This window comes from Opisthorchis viverrini (assembly GCF_000715545.1).
Source record: "Opisthorchis viverrini unplaced genomic scaffold opera_v5_125, whole genome shotgun sequence".
Classification (NCBI taxonomy): domain Eukaryota; kingdom Metazoa; phylum Platyhelminthes; class Trematoda; order Opisthorchiida; family Opisthorchiidae; genus Opisthorchis; species Opisthorchis viverrini.
The window spans coordinates 180154-196981 of NW_008751786.1; the positions used below are offsets into that span (position 1 = coordinate 180154).

General features: G+C 46.4%; 1 protein-coding gene across 1 annotated transcript in view; it reads left to right on the top strand.

Moving 5' to 3' along the window:
* Positions 1-10621: 10621 nt before the first annotated feature.
* T265_06326 (hypothetical protein) overlaps positions 10622-16828 on the top strand; it is a gene marked incomplete at both ends in the record, with an annotated part of 32407 nt that continues 26200 nt past the window's right edge. Inside the window, 3 exons of the mRNA XM_009171559.1 lie at positions 10622-10687; positions 11702-11962; positions 13386-13628. Coding sequence (XP_009169823.1) covers positions 10622-10687; positions 11702-11962; positions 13386-13628 — 570 coding nt within the window. The remainder of the gene's footprint in view (positions 10688-11701; positions 11963-13385; positions 13629-16828) is intronic.

The window sequence follows — 16828 nt, forward strand, 5'->3', positions numbered from 1 at the left end:
GGCTTGTCCCAAGGGTGAGTCCACATAAAAAATAAATTACCGTTGGTTCTTAGCCTTTGGCCTATCCAGAAAACTTAAAGGTGAGCTTGCTACCCGGTCTCCAAAGGGGGTGCCTTATGATGCTGACCTCGAACGAAGCAGAGAATTCTAGCACAATGTGTCCCGGAAATCTGTGTCCGTGTATCCGGGTCCAGGGTGTAACTACTCGACAGCCGTGAGTAAATGTCTGATTATACGACTCGCGCTGTAGATCGGCAGCTGTATGAAAGAGACGAAGATGGCTCCGTGTGGCCCATCAGATCCAGACAGTTCGTGAGTTAATGAGACCCCATGCATTCCATGTAAGTCTCGTATTCTTGACGGATACAGTAAGTAGGCATGCAAAATGGCCGCTGAAGATGGCGTTGTGTGAACACGCATCTACGACATTATAGCCACTGAATGGCTCACGTTTTAGGGTAGATGTTCCTCCCAGTTTGTCAGCCACCTGCATCATGCTGATATTTCGATAACCTAACTTATATATTCCTCTCATTTCAGGACGTCAACTGTCCTGTCAACTGGTCCTTCGCGCGGTACGTTCGAAATCGGTTTCGTTTTTCCCTCGTGCAAATTCGTGAAAAATTTTTTCGTTGTTCAATCTATTCACAGAGTACACACGAGTAATTGTTGAATTTTATTACTCTAACAAAACATTTGAGTGATAACCCTTCATATTTTGCGCACACCTATTTTACATCTAGTCCGAAACATGACGTCAATCCATACCGATCGCCCTCCGCAGCCATTGGTAGACCACAATAGATGTGGGCGGAATGGCTGCCCGTCGAACGTCAAACGCGGTATGCAATGCCACGCCTGCAAGGCCTGGTGGCATTTCAAATGCACGGGTTTACAGGACGACCAAATAAGCCGACTAGCCAACTCTCCTGACCCGTTTGTCTGTGCCAGCTGACTCTATGTCAAGGGTGCGATGCATACCGCAGCGAAGAGAAGAGTCCCCCGAAACGGTACCCAACCCCCAGTGCAGATCCCGAAAGACCACTGCCAGTGTTCCGCTTTAATCGGGATACTCGACGCGAAAATAGAGCGTCTTTCGAAGGCACTGGAGGACTCAGGCGCTAAGAATGCAGCGACCTGGGCGAAAGTCGACAAGGAACATTCCTCGCTGAACCAATACCTCGCGATGTCCATACCGGGTCCCATGGCTGAGAAGAAAGTCATACAACTTTCTGACGCGGCTATAAAAACCGCCACAGCGTCGCTAGTGGAAAGACGCCTAAGGGAAAACAGGCTGATAATCTGGGGGTCGTTCTCCGGAAAAATCACGCCAGCGAAGCTGGCACAGTCGATCCTCAGCAAGCCTGATCAATCACTCCACGCAGAATGGCTACGCCAAGAGGGAAGTAAGCGAACCCTTGGACTTCTAGTTACTCTTTCTTCCCCGTCCGACGTACAGGCAATCTTGGAGCGGGCTGGCAGCATTCAAAAGGCCATCCCAAAGAACAAAACCGACCCGGGAAACTTGGGCAAATGCCTCGATCCGGTGTATCAATCCGTGAATATCATTACAGAATATTGTTGGATGGTGGTGACGATTGTTCACGTGGTCATAATGTGCCTCATTAAGTCCAGGCGTAAAACTATAACTTTCACATTTTGAGGAGGCTGAAAGCAAATGTAGTTCAACACTCTTGTTATTTAGCTTGGCAAAAGAATGCGCACAAACCATGGAAGAGTCACAAGGTTTTCAAACCACTGACCACCGGGGTTACCGTATCATAGCCAGCTTGGTGGCTGTAGCGATTACGCAAAGACTTGGTGCGTAATGCAACGGAAGTCTGAAAACAGCAGATCAAACTTACCGGGTTTAGGTGATTGTTGGCATGTCTGACATGGGCCCAACCACTGTTTACCGAAGGAAGCGTTGTTTTTAGTTCCGAGGCATCCTTTTTGGATGGGATGCGAGGGACTTGGAATGGTAGCGTGAAATGAAGACAAATTAAGCCCCATGTGGTTCTCATGCCCTGCCTGAGCGAGGTTCGCCACCCGCGAACTTATTAGATCAGTGTAAAATCCCAAATAGTAAGAAATTTGTGCCTAACGCCCGAAGTGTTTATCAGAAAAAACACCGGTAGAATGTCCAATACGTTAAGTACAGTATCGTGATTTTAAACACGTGGTGCGATTTCGGCCAGTTTGGTGCACTAAGAACCTACATTGTAATTGAAATTGTCCAAGATAGTTGTTTTATTAATGAACTCCAGATTGATCTTGCTAAATGGAAAGCTCAGAACTTGTTTGCTTATAACCACAGACGCGTTTCTATGGTGAAATATACAAAATATTACTCCTAAATATGCTCACATGCACACAATTTTCACAGTATGCTCTTGGCAGGAATACGGAGGCCGTAGCCTGCATCCCCTAATCGTAGACATGCCTTAGACGCACACTGGAAAGTTCTCTGAAAGCATATTTCGATGGAGAGAAAAATTTTTACATGAATTTTAGGCATTTGATGGTACTTATTCAAGCCCTTGAGATCTCCCATGCGGTTGCATTTTTGCATGTCGTTTAAACGTGCTCAAGACACATCGTGGGCGCGGAATTCATATTTTGATGGCTGCCTCTAACTTCGCAGCCGCGCCTCGGACGCACATTGCATTTTTCGCAAAATACATGCGAGTGAAATAAAAACTTTTATGTTAAAATGTTGCGTTTCATTTCATATGTGCTTAGTTCAAAAAGAACCCTCACCTGTCGTCATCTTTTTGAAATTTGTTTTATTTAATCTCTTATCGAAATTTTGGCGCACTTTGGACTTGCGGTGCTGTGGCTTTGAATGTGCCTTCATGGGAGAGATTTGGGGCTGTATCCTTCCCGTTTTTCACGGCACTTGTGATGGCCTAAAATCAGTACATGAATGATAACTATTTTTGCATTAATTGAGTAATCGAATCACCAACGATATTTTGCGTTACGAATGGGTGTACTACAACTGCGGAAGGCGACCTCCAAGGCCAACCGAAAGTCAGGGAATCCGAAGAAGATTACAATCTGAGTGTAGTTCTTAAGTAATAACAGTAGGCTAAGCACCGACCGCCCAGTGCGGCTTTGTCTGTGGAGGCAAAGGAACCACCTGGCAGTAACCTTTTATTTTTTTGAACACAACAGCACACACAACACAAGTTGTCAAACTTGTTGCACTATCGGCTTCCAGGTAATCGACGGCTAACCGAAGACGACCTGGGCACCTTCAGGGTCCGTCTGAAATATGGAATGCCACCATGTAAAGTGCGGCAGTTTGTGGCCGATGAATTTGGCAAGATCCTTACCATTCACAATCTATACAACCACCGCCGAAAGTGTCGACCGGCCCTGTTGTGTAGATGCTGCGTGGTGGGGTTTTATCGTGAAAGATTATATGCTCTCAGCCCTGGCAAAACTTCGGGAGACCGGACGCGTGATTGCGTGGCAGTCGGAGCAAGGTCAATTAAGCCACATACGCTTCACCCGATAGCAGCTGATAGCGTTGCTTTGACACTTTCCAGATGTACTAAAGTTAGATGGAACTCATGCAACAAACCGCTTGGGTGAGTTTTTTAAAACACCCAATATTTGGGCCTAAGATGGAAGCTGTATAATTTCTTGGTGACGGACGCCATGGGAACCGGGCGTCCGGTTATGTATGCCTTCGTGGAGAGCTCCTATGAGTAAGCTGCTCCATTTCCTCCAAGAAATGATGGGCAGGCAACAACCTTTTGAAACTTTTGCTATGAACATGTTGGCGGCGCGAATGTGGGTGGAAGTTTCGTGTTCGGCTGTGACGTGATGCTTTTTCACTCTCATATTCGAAAATCTATCAGGAAGCTCGTATACGTCATCTAGTATTCATGTATTTTTGGCACAGACACGAACAACTGGCATATATTCCAGCGCGTGGCCCTCCCGGATAACACCGTATAGTAGGTTTTCTATGTATTGTATTGCAGACACCAGATTCCGAAAAGATCTGCAGCCTCAGCACCGCATGGATCCGCGATTGCTTCTTACTTCCCACTGGTTGTACATTGCCCGAAAATGGGTCACGCACGCACGGTTCGGAATGTTCCACTTCGGTAATGTGACCAACAACCGTCTGGCGAATGTGAATGACCATCTTAAAGACCGAGTGCATCATTCTGACACGTTCGAGCATGCCATATAAAAGGTGTCCCGTAAGCCGTGTGGCTGGTTAGAGGATTTGAAAGGCATACATCGTACCAGTACGAGACAGCAAATCCTTTGTTGCAACGAGTACGTTTTGAACATGGTCTGTCGAGTGACTGTCTCTGCATGTCCACTACTTTTTCGGCGCTTGAGGCCGCAAAGGCCAAGGCTGCCCTGTGATATTGCTGGAACAAACAAGGTGAAGTCAAGCCACGCAAACATCTAGATGCTGTGAGACGGTTGACACCAGGCGATGTGGCTCCCCTGTACTCAAAGATCACTCCGTTTCACGCAGCTAGAACTATTCTTCGTAGGTTTCTACTTGGCCTGCTTCCCAATCCACCAACGATGGCTGTCGGATTGTGACCTACCAGGAAAAGGTGTGTCCCTTACACTTGTTCCCCGTAGACGACATTTGAAGGTCTTCGTGAACAGCTGAACCGAGTAATGGACAGGCTTCAGGGGCTGTAGCCCACGAAGGCCGGAGCCATCTTTGAGCAACTGGTTGTTCAGAGGCGAAACCTGTCGCGTCAAGGCTCCAAGGCCGCAACTGACAGCTTGCTGTCGGTGGTCGAGGGTACTGCACCCCAACCCAAATGAAAAACTTGAGCTATTGTGTGCTCTATGACCGGCTACCAGTGATCGCTGGTGAGCAGCGGATTGCGTGTCATATCACACCAACTGTTGTGATGGTGAACCGTGCCCGGTGTGCGCTGATACTCTTCAGGCTTGTCCCAAGGGTGAGGCCACACAAAAAATAAATTACCGCTGGTTCTTAGCCTTTGGCCTATCCAGAAAACTTAAAGGTGAGCTTGCTACCCGGTCTCCAAGGGGGGTGCCTTATGATGCTGACCTCGACCGAAGAAGAGAATTCTAGCACAATGTGTCCCGGAAATCTGTGTCCGTGTATCCGGGTCCAGGGTGTAACTACTCGACAGCCGTGAGTAAATGTCTGATTATACGACTCGCGCTGTAGATCGGCAGCTGTATGAAAGAGACGAAGATGGCTCCGTGTGGCCCATCAGATCCAGACAGTTCGTGAGTTAATGAGACCCCATGCATTCCATGTAAGTCTCGTATTCTTGACGGATACAGTAAGTAGGCATGCAAAATGGCCGCTGAAGATGGCGTTGTGTGAACACGCATCTACGACATTATAGCCACTGAATGGCTCACGTCTTAGGGTAGATGTTCCTCCCAGTTTGTCAGCCACCTGCATCATGCTGATATTTCGATAACCTAACTTATATATTCCTCTCATTTCAGGACGTCAACTGTCAAATAAACACACTTCACGAAGAAGTTCACACAACTCTCGGCAGGCCATATATACTCACCAAAACGACCAATAAAACTCAGCGTTTATGACGTCTATTTTGAAATTTTTCTTCGATATATATGGACGGGTGCGCCTTGGCCAGCTCATAGGGCATCGTGCACCTGTAGCCGCATGTTAGCCGTGTGCGCCAGCCAGGTTCGTTCAGCTGTCCGTTATGACCGACGTATCCCATGTCAACAACTGATCAACGCCACGGCCTCTCTAGCAAACCGTCTGCTGTTTAACAACAAACTTGGAGGATTTTTTTGCCAATAATGAACGTGGATTACGCAATTTTAACTGGTAACAGCAATTATCAAGAAAAATTGTTTACAGGAATATACATATGTGGATGCATATTTTGCATCCGCAGGGGCCATGTAGAATCTTAGAATGTTCAATATTTCAGCTGGAAAACTATCTCGAAGTTTCGTCCATTGTAAGTGAGTCATCTCGTTCCACAATTCGCGGTTTCTCATTACATTAGACAACGTAGTGACAGTTGGTGTCTATTGACCTTGAACATTTGCTCACTTAAACAAATCAACAATGTAAATAATTTCCAATAATACATCAACGCATAGATTGTACATAGAATTCTACACAACGAAGTGGCAAGCCTGAAAATGTTGTAGCTTTCGAGAAGTCAAATGCCTTGTGTGAATACTGCACGGCCAACTTTGAAAGCCCAGAGTTTCGGCGAAAGCAATTGGGTGTGATTTTAGTGAGCGGCCTAATCGTATTGTCCAATAACATTCGAGGCATCCGTTTGGTCTTCTGATTTGTCCATTTTCTCCTCGTGGATTGTTCTGGTCTGCCGGCCCTTCTGAGTTTCAGCGGATATCTTGTGTGATTTGGCAGCTCGAATATCTGACATGAATATATAAGTTTTTTGTGTATACTAAACATCCTAAACTAACCCTTGGTGCTATGTTTCTAACAGTTTACCTGCGGTAGGTCGTGTGTTCACCGGATTCTACAGTAATTTTATCAGTGGTACTGGGAACTCCTGGCCTGGTGCTCGAGTGTTGTGGCGTAGCGTATTCACTGAGTCTCGTGAGGTCCAACGTAACAGCTGTTTGCCTCCCCGATCGAATGGGGGTGAGTCCCGCCGTTACAGTCGAAACAGGGAGCTCTATGATGACCAGGTGGATGTGCATGTGACAAACGTTCCAAACGACTTTCATACCTAATTCCAACAAAGTTACCGGAAGGTTTTGGGCTTTTACTCAGCTGTTGCAGCAGTGGAAGTGATTTAGTTATAGGCCGCACCCTCTGGGCGAAGCGTTGTGGAAACTGACATATTGGCTTAGTTAGATACTCGCTGTTCCCTTCGTGTTGTGTGTCAGACTGCTGTTCTTCTATATGATGGACCATTCTGTGTCGAATTTTCCAGTCTGTTTGGTCGGGTTCAAAGTGGTTCTACAGAATGTGAAAACTTTTGTTTGTGGGGGGGGGGATCACGTCACTAGTTAGTACACTACCTTCATGTATGAACGTTGTAAGGGTGAAATGCGTTCTTTTCATCCCTAAAAACATCATGTTTTGTTCCGTGCGCTTCATACTTGACAACGGACTATCGTGGTTTTTCAAATCGACGGCTATTGAGTCCCAAGTCTCACTTTTTCAGATGACAAAAGTGCGGCGTCAGTATTTACGTTCCGAGTTTGATTAAATTCTAAAACGATCTACCAAAACAGCTTTTGTCATCCTGCATCACCTGTAACGCAGGCGTAACTTCGACCTGTCGGACAGCGTCGAGTTTACATTTCTGCGGAGCCTTCCATATTGTTATACGGGACATAAATCTCACCGCTGTGCACGGAGTAAGTAAATAAATTTCACTGTTTGACTAAAGGCGTCTTGGGATTATTGTCCGAGTCTGCTGGGAACATCGGTTTTGTAATGCTGAAATGCGTGCAATGGCTTTCGATGGCTAAACTATGCACAGTCTATAGGGTCACGTGCTCCGTACACCGGTTGACCGGCTTCCTCAAAGTGCCTTTTTAGCACAACCACGTGAAGGTTAGAAACGAGCCAGGGGAGGTCAAGCAATGAAGTTTATTTAGATTCCTTCTTTTGGCTCACAAACCATGCACCGAAATGCGGTTTTTCAGGCTGCTGTACCTTCTTTCGCCAAAGTTGAGGAGAATAAGGGCCACACATTAGAGGCAATGGTCCAGTTTGTGAATTGGTGTTAAATGGATCCGTTTTGCAAGAAATTAAAGACACGCAGTGAAGGCGATGCAAGGCCGCTATTGCTTGCATAGCACACCCATATCTGATAGCGCCACTAACCATTGATCCCGGTCCCCATCCGGGAAGACGGCATTTACCAACGCGACTGAGTAGACGGGTAAGGTCTTCCGTGCTTGGTTGCCAGGTCATGGACTGACCGCCTCTCAGTGGCTGGATGAATTAGTCTGTATGAGGTAAATGGTCGAAGTATATGCCCTAACCAGTGTAACCCATGGATTGTGATTGATCGAGCGAGAATGAAATTTCCCGAGAACCATGTGACGTGCGTCAGTATTACTAACCCGATCTTCCCGCAAGACGCCCTCAATTATTCGGAAAAATTGACGGCCAAACACAGCAAGCCGTTGAAGATCTTCTGATTCATAAGGTAGAACAGATTAAACCTTATCATTGTACACTCATGTTTGCGCTACAAATATCGGAGATTGACAAGCGCCGGCTTGATATTCCCATTTCGGTTAGTGATTTCATCTTTCATCAGTCCACCTAGACTTCCGCTGCTGCCCAGTTAAACGTACTCATCTACTACATCGATTGATTCGCTTGCAACCCTGAGGTCGAGCTTATCTCGAAATGCCTCAGTTGTTAAGGAGTGAACTTGCCGATCGGAAGGTCCGGGGTTTGACGCAGACGTCTGAATATTGACTGCTCTTGTCTGGCAGTACCTCGGCCCTCAAGCTTCCTTCGGGCGGCGTGGCAGCTAGGCGCCACAAATGGTTCATTTATTTTTTTAACACGCGGTCTGGGATTGACCTTACCTAGTCTGGCAGCAGCACTTTGCATTTTATAGATGCGAAGTGCATCCCGAACTGTGTAGTAAAGCTATTTTATTTGGGGTAGTGTGCACTTGTGAAATTTCTGATTCAAGAAGAACCCTGTCGTCGGCCTACCCAGTTTCTGTGAGCGAACATCCCAGCAATATTTCGATCTTCGACGTGTCAGTGGTGGGCAAAGAAGGTCCAAGTAGTATATCGAAGTTGAACAACAAGGCGACAGAGGACATCCTCGCCTGGCACCACTGGATTTAGTGAACTAAGCAGTTAATTTACTGTATACACGTACGCCCGCTTCTACTAGAGGTAACAATTTAGAAGGTATACCTTTTATCGCCACGACGACCAGCGGAGTTAGAATCGGATCTGAGGTTAAGTAGAACGATCACTGTTGATCGTCAGAAGTAGTTTCGCAGCTCCGTGCTTGTAGGGCGAAGATATGATCAGCTCAATCGAAATCCCGATGGTGCGTCAACCTGCATAGGATAACACGAGAGAGCTTCTTGGGAGATATAGCCACTAGATTGACATCACAATAGTTTTTGGTCGACGTCTGCAACCTTTTTGAATGTGGGATTCAACGTTGAGGCACTCCATTCTGTCGATATTCATCCCTCACTTCAGGTGCTTTGGAGTAAATTCGTCAAGATAGCCTCGAGGTACTCGCCACCTTTGAACAATGAGGGATGCCAGTCATTTGGACCTGGTGCTTTGTTGCGCTGAAGCAACGAATTACAGTCAGGACTTCCGTTGTCTGTGGCGGACTGGTGTCTAGGTTTCACCCCAGTTTATTTGATCCTTCGAGAGAGTGAGTTGGTGGAGCCCAGCTGAATTGTTCTCCAAAATTTTCAGTCCATCGTTCAAAACGACGTTTCTTTGGATGATTTGAGGTCCAAACTTCCTGGAAGATAGTTTCACGCGCACCTACTCGGACCAGTTGGTCGTATTAGCTGGAACAGGATGCGGTTGTTCCCTGTTGCAAAAGCTTTCCATTCATCGGCCTTTCGCAATCCAGCATCACTCTCTGACACCTGTATCTGTTGGCCGCTGTATTTTTCAATGTCTTCGGCCAAGCACCCGGAGAACCAAATGGGCGGTATTCTGGAAAACGATCAGCACTAAAAACTCTTCATAATCCTTCATTCCCTTCTGCCATGTCATGTTCTGTCTACCTTTAGGTTTCCACCACTCCGAATCAGGCGTGGTAGACAGCAACTCGGCATGTTTAGCATCCACCCTAGCTGGATGGGCTCCTCGAGCGAAGTACTTTCTGCTTCACCAATAATCCGATAACCTCATTGTGGATCCGCTGATTGCAGAAGATTCTATAATTATTTGACATCGGTGATCAGATATTTGACGGCCTCATATCCTCCCAAGTGGACAAGCCTTGCAAACGTACAACACCACAGCCCTAACTGCATTCTGATACACGAGTCCTTTGAGACCCAGTGCTATGTCTTTACGGTGCCACAAGTGACGCAGACTAGTAAAAGCAATCCTAACTTTGAGTTTCATGCATTGACTTCGTTTGTCACACTCCCGTCAAAGTCAGTGCAACTACAGAGACACACAGTGTTCTACAACTTTCAGTGTCACTTGAATTGTCAGGGACATAGATAAAGAAAGCGTTCAGCTGTAGCACCCTTCCGGTGCCTAGTTGCCATGCCACCCGAAGGGAGCTCGAGGGCTGGGATACTGCCAGGTTGCCCAAGCCTAGACAGGGGAAGTCGAGTGGCGGAGGTCGGATTCGAACCACGGACCTTCAGGTTAGTAAATCCGCGCTCTAACCACTTCGGCCCTCTCGCCCGCCCTGGCCATCTCGCCCGCCCAGGGACATGCTCAAGGGCTGTGGGTTTCTGAGGATGACTTCGCACCTTGTAGGTGTGAAGCATACGCCGAAGGATTGAACGACCCTGCTCTTCTCTTAAAATAGCAGCAATGTCATCTGCATTTTCCAGTTCGACAAGGTGCTCACTCGTAGAGATCTGCGAATCGGGGTTTTGGAGACCTTCGAGTGTTAGCCTCATTGCCTCATTAATGACGACAGTAAACAAAAATGGAGACTGGACACCCTCCAGGACATCTTTGCTTTGAAGAGCTCCCCATGTACTCACACCTACATGTATGTGAATACAAACAGCCCGTTGTATTCACACACCCAAGATCTGGTCGACTATTCTCAGAAAGAATGCAGTTAGAAAATAGGGCATCCGCCCAAATGCGTCTAGTTTTTCGACTGGGAATTCACAGTCATCATCCTTATGGCTCTAGACACCTTTGATAGTTGTTCTGTTCACAGGCGGTTATCATGCCCATTTACAAAAGGCTTGAATGCTGATAACTATCGTCTTACGCCTCTTCAGCCTTCTTCAAAGTCATAGGATGCATCGTGGCTGGCCAGATTTGGAACAGGCTGGCGCACAACTCAATGTCTGACTTTCAGCATCGTCTCAGTTGTAGGCACATCTCTGATGAGGGACCCATGGACCAAGGATGTCGATGTAAGGCGAAATTGTCATGCCTAGACCCCTCCAAGTTTATATTGGAATGCGCCATCATGTCCACCGGGAGCTACTTCCTCCGGAGTTAGCGGTGAAATCCATCTCTCTGGGACCTGTGTTGTACCTCCCTTAAGCACTGACCTCCCGTCTCTCTTCCTTACCTTGAAAATCCACTCATGATATGAACTTGTTGTTCGCACCGATGTGGCTCAGAAGAACTTCCCTAAACTACACAACGTACTCCCTCGGCTGCAACATATCTGCAGATCTGGACTAGTATTATCAGAGTCCATAGAGAAGACTTGATCTGTGAATGGCGGATGGAATTGATTACTGAAGCCAGCATTTGGTTGTCGTCCTCCTCACGGCTCTCATAGCAGTAGTGCACCAAAATCGTGTGACAAGTGAACGATCTGATGGTGATATTTCACCGTCACTCACGAATGGCGAAGATTCGGTTGCTTCGTGAGAAGTATTAATCTATGATGAGTTGATGAACGGCCAAGGAATCTTTCAAGCTTTGGATTCGGAGTTTCGGCGAACCATGTGAATAAATTCAGTTTTCGGTTAGTTACTCTACTATCTCTCTCATTGGCTTAATGTAAGGTGACCTTCCGTTTCCTTATTCATTTCAGACACGATCACGGACTACTCGGTCTTCCCGGAGGCTTGATCCGGAGGGACAGTCCTCGGACAATAGCTCTGAAGTCAGCGAGATGAATGGCACAAAAGAGGATGTTCGACCGCGCACACGTCTGGCCATGTCTCGGATGGAGGAGAAAATGGAGTTGCAAGAACTGAATGACCGCTTAGCGCAATACATCGATTTCATTCACCAGAATATGTTTTCCCCCGGTGTTTCCGGCGAACTTGATTTTCTGGCTGATTCAGTCAAGGTGAGTGACTTTCTGGATGCTAGACGAATCATCATCGCTCTGCTAATTGGCCATCTGTAATTCGTTTGGTGCAAGCTAGTGCGTTTGATGTTTGTTGGGGTGGATCAAGTGGCTAGAGCGCGAATTTACTGACCGGAGGGCCCGTGGTTCGAATTCGAACTCTGCCGCTCAACTTCCCCTGTCTAGGCTTGGGCAACCTGGCAGTATCCTAGCTCTCATGCTTCTTTTGGGTGCCATGGCATCTAGGCACCGAAAGGATGTTACAGCTGATTGCTTAGCTTTTTTATCTTATCTTTATTATGCGCTGTCTGTATTCAAAAGTACAAAATGTTGACGTCTTCGAACGTCTTAAATATTATGCCATCCTTGACGGGGCTGGAGGAATGCGAATTCAAGTTCTTCCGTTGATATATGCCGGACCATTTACTACCTGGCACTCGAGTCCTTAGCCAACACTACCAGCTGCACTTCCACTCTCATCTCCGACTTTGTTCGGTTGTTTCCTTAAGTTCCTTGGGGGTAAATGTGGTCTAATATGTTATATGAAAGGTTAGAATGGAACCCCCGGCCAAACTTGGCCCTGGACCGCTACAAAAACGCATATATTTGATAGTTTGTGCTGGGTTTACTGTTTACTTTTGGAGATTTTTGAATTCTATATGACCAGCTTCTGTGTTATTTATCTTGAATAAGGAATTTGGTCGTTTGACAAACGTGAAAAAGGGTGTACCAGAAATAGCAAGCAACGGTGCACATTTAAAATTCAGTTATCTTGTCGCAAATAACAATGTCGAGGGAGCCCTTCATGGAACAAGGGTCACATATCCATACCCCCTCTAAGAAGCCCGTTTCCTCTCTTTCCTTTGATGGATTGCTATCACATATCCATACCCCCTCTAAGAAGCACGTTTCCTCTCTTTCCTTTGATGGATTGCTTTCAGTCAAAGCAACTGTCATCAATCGCCATCGTAAACCAGGTTCGTCGACGGTTCTTCACTGTAGTCCAATCCACTAAAACTAAGTGGGAAAATGTGATAGTTGGATGCCTGAAAGTGCGTATGCTTCCGACTAGCAGACACTTTTACACAGCTCCCAGATCCTCCTTTTTTTGGAAAGGGGATATCACTGATTTATTGTGAACAATCTGCGGCTTTTTGCAAGCCCAACATCTCAGTTGAATAACTTATTGCAGGTGAGACTAAACAAGCATGTTTGTTGTCAATGAATGTTGTCACACATTTTGGGACTACACACTTTTCAGGTTTCCTAAGACTGTCTAGCGCGTGGATACAATCTGATAAACCGTTTCACTAAACTCAAACTCAGTTTCTGATTTACTGCCTTTGATCCACTTCGCCCAATTGCTTTAAACTGTATCGTCTATTCTTGGGCGAACTCTGATGATTGCTTTTTGCATTTCAAGGACAAACTGAGCGACCTGACTGGAGTCTACACAAGTGAACTGGATGCGCTTCGGCGAAATCTTGATAAAGTCGCTCTCCAGTTGGCTAAAAGCCAGGTGCAGTTGAAGACGGCGTCTTCGGCTCGAGATGAGGCATTGCGAGATTTAAATGCGGCTAGAGCACGAGAGGAAGAGAAATCCAAGGAGCTCTTGGCTCTAGCTGCGCAACTGGCCCGGGTGGAACGTGAGCTGGAAAATTCTCACGTAAGGACAATATTACTATTACTATATATTATAATAAAAATAGCATTCTTCTGAAGAGTTCACAAAAGTAGTTCACGTTAGTCGCAGCCTAGTATCTGTCATTATCCCCCCCGACGATAAGCTGTCAATCAGTTTCTGATGTTAGTCTCGTCTTGGAAAGGGTGTTGTACTCAGATATTTTTAGGGATGTCCCTGTTTGTTGTTGGAGTAGAAGCACTAGTGTTCAGTCGATGACATTCAAAGATAACAACCACATCGTCGATCATTTATACCAGTAAACAAATTCATACACAGTGCATTGGCTGTCGTTTTGTTTGCCGAATTACAACAACTATTTTGAAGATGGGAAGGCAAGTAACCAACAGCTGAATTGTTTGCAGTTATCTGGTCCACCTTCTGGGGTACACATGGATTTTGAAATGGCGGTATACCCTATTTATATGGTCCAATTATATTATTTTCCTAACCGCGATCTAAGCAGCTCAAATGAAAGTGTTTCCCCCTTGACTTAGGCGTCAGAAAGGTTTGTATTCCGCATGTAGTTGCCACGGCTTAATGTTTACCCCCATCTTTTAGAAGTTGCCGGTTCTTTCCGGAAGTTACACCTCATGGTGATGGCGTTGCGTGTGTCTCTCCGGGGTCGGACCGTCCTTTGGAACCACCCGTTTCTTCTGTCAAATGTCCCATTATTCGAAGCTTAGGATTGGCTCCTGAACTCTGCGATGCTGGAATTTTGTTCCGTGATAAAAATGGCGCACGAAAACTTGTTCGAATATGAGGCGGGGTCTGCACCATTCCCACATTGCATATGAGCCAAAACCAAATTTACAAGTGATGTTTGTAAGACCAACATGTAGTTAAGTGTAGTTTCACACATCGACTGGCTGTGGTCTCAACAACAGTCTGACACCAACAAGGACCTTCATCTGTCCGATCCGCTGCGAAAAGCTGCGGTCGGCATTGCCTGTTAGCTTGGATATCGCCCACGCCATAGCTACTTGCCAGCCCCGTACAGTCAACCTGTGACAAACGTTTCTTTGTAATAGTCATTGTTCAGATGTCTTCCACTACATGGCTGGCTAACAGGACGATTATGAAGTATCCAGCGTCTAGGTCATTATTTCAAGCTAGAATGATTTGATTTCACCGGCAGCCACCGGTGATTTACCCCGGATTTACTCCCTCCGGTGGCAGGATGGTCTGGTGAATGGCCCTAAACAGCCACTTTAATCGACTGTGTTAAGCTATCACTTTGGGTAGCGAATTGGAAAAGAGGTAGTGTATTTGAACAATGAAGGTAGTTGTCAAGGTACTCTGGTTTGAAAAACCGGTGGGGTTTCTTGTTGATGTCAGAAATCCAGCCTAACGTCAACTCATACTCGTTCATTCCATAGTTTTAACCTGAAATAACCTCAAATTTGTGGTAAAAATAACTGTACCGCGTCCTTTTTATTCCTCAGTTGTTGGTGGTACAAGTTTACAAAGTAGTGTGCAAACAAAATGAGATATAGCTCAATAGGTGTCGGAGTTTCGGTGCTCTAAACTTAAACACTGATAACCTTCGGTAGGTAAACGTTGCGCTCTTTTGAAAGTGGAAGTGACGATGCACATCTCCCCCCCCCTCAGTAAAAGCATTTCATTTGGTCCAGGAAGCCGTAATACTCATCCAGCATACAGGCTATATGGTGGAGTATGTGTGCCTGACACGTGGCTGTCTGCAACATCGCTTTCTGGGCGTTTTGTTGTCGCCAATGTCCATTCGTGAACACGTATGACGTATTCATGAAAGTGCAACCCCGGAATCGGGCTTCAAGCGCTTCAAGCTTCACTGGACGCTATAATCTGGACCGATACTGGTCGGGATTCCTCTCTCTTCCACTTACCTTGTCATCTTCCGCGCTGGACCGACCGGTTTTTCCACACAGTTGGATGTGTTCATTTTCACTCCCCGTGGTCACGTGGTCTACGGCATCAATCAGGCTTGTACATGTAGCTCTTTGTTGTTTTGTCTTCTGGAAACAGCTGACTCATGTGCAACTCCAAAGTGCGAAACGTGTAATTGTACACAGAACGGCACAGCCCGTGTGTGCTGCTTGTATCCGTGGCATTTGGCTTCTAATCGAGATTTATGGTGTGGTCCTCATGACAGCTCAGCGTGACCATATTGGCCTTCTTGGTTTTCTTGCCGAAACGTGTGAAACGGACCTGTTGCTACCGTTTCCTTTCCACAATGTTCATCATTTTGTTTTGTTGTTAGTTCTTCGTCATTTGAATTCGAGAAATATGGTTAACTCATGAATTATTCAGTACACTGGTGGGGAGCTTCTGTACTCTTGTCGCTTGAGTCGGGCGCCGATTTTTGATGTCCAATCTGTGGAGACCAACGATAAGACGAGGTGTGTTTGTGCGAGGACCACCCACTACCTACTTAACTAACTGGGCAGACAGATAAATGGAAACAATACTCCAATTTACGAATGCCTCTGATTCGTTCTCTGATTTGGCCGGTTTTATCCAAACCAACGCACCTAATAGAGCGTATCTTTGACTCGAAGGAAACTACTCACAAGGTTGTTGAGAACCTTTTGACGGCTCACGTGACCAGTTCCGCCCTTCTTCTGACTCATCGGGTACAGGCAGTCTGTGAGTTTCCGTCAACCGATCATGGGTTATCAAAGTAACCTTGTGAGAATATATACTGCGATATCTCGAATGTCGTGCCAACCGCTTCATGTGAGGCAGCATTTGTGCGGCACATTGATTTGAGAACTATCGTAAACGGGAAGTTCAGCAAAAATTCGCTAGATCGTTAAAGCGAGATGGTTGGAGCGCTAATTTGCTGACCGGAAGGTCCGTGGTTCAAACCCGACTTCTGCCCCCCGACTTCTCCTGTCTAGTATGGCAGCTGGTCACAGTATGCCAGCCCTCGTGCTTCCTTCGAGTGGTATGGCAGCTGGGCACCGCAAGGGTGGTACATCTGAGCGATTTTTTCCCGTTTGAGCCGCATCAGTGTGCAAATTAGTGCATTTCGCTTATTTTTGATTGTTCTCTGTTACAGTATACGGTACTGTTTAGAGCGGATCCGAAACGCACCAGTATCGGAAAAACCAGTCTGCGTACGGAAGCGCAACCCAAGTCCGCAGGAACAACAGCCGGTCGTGTGAAGGATGCACACATCTTCTGGGGGTGTCCAATGATTA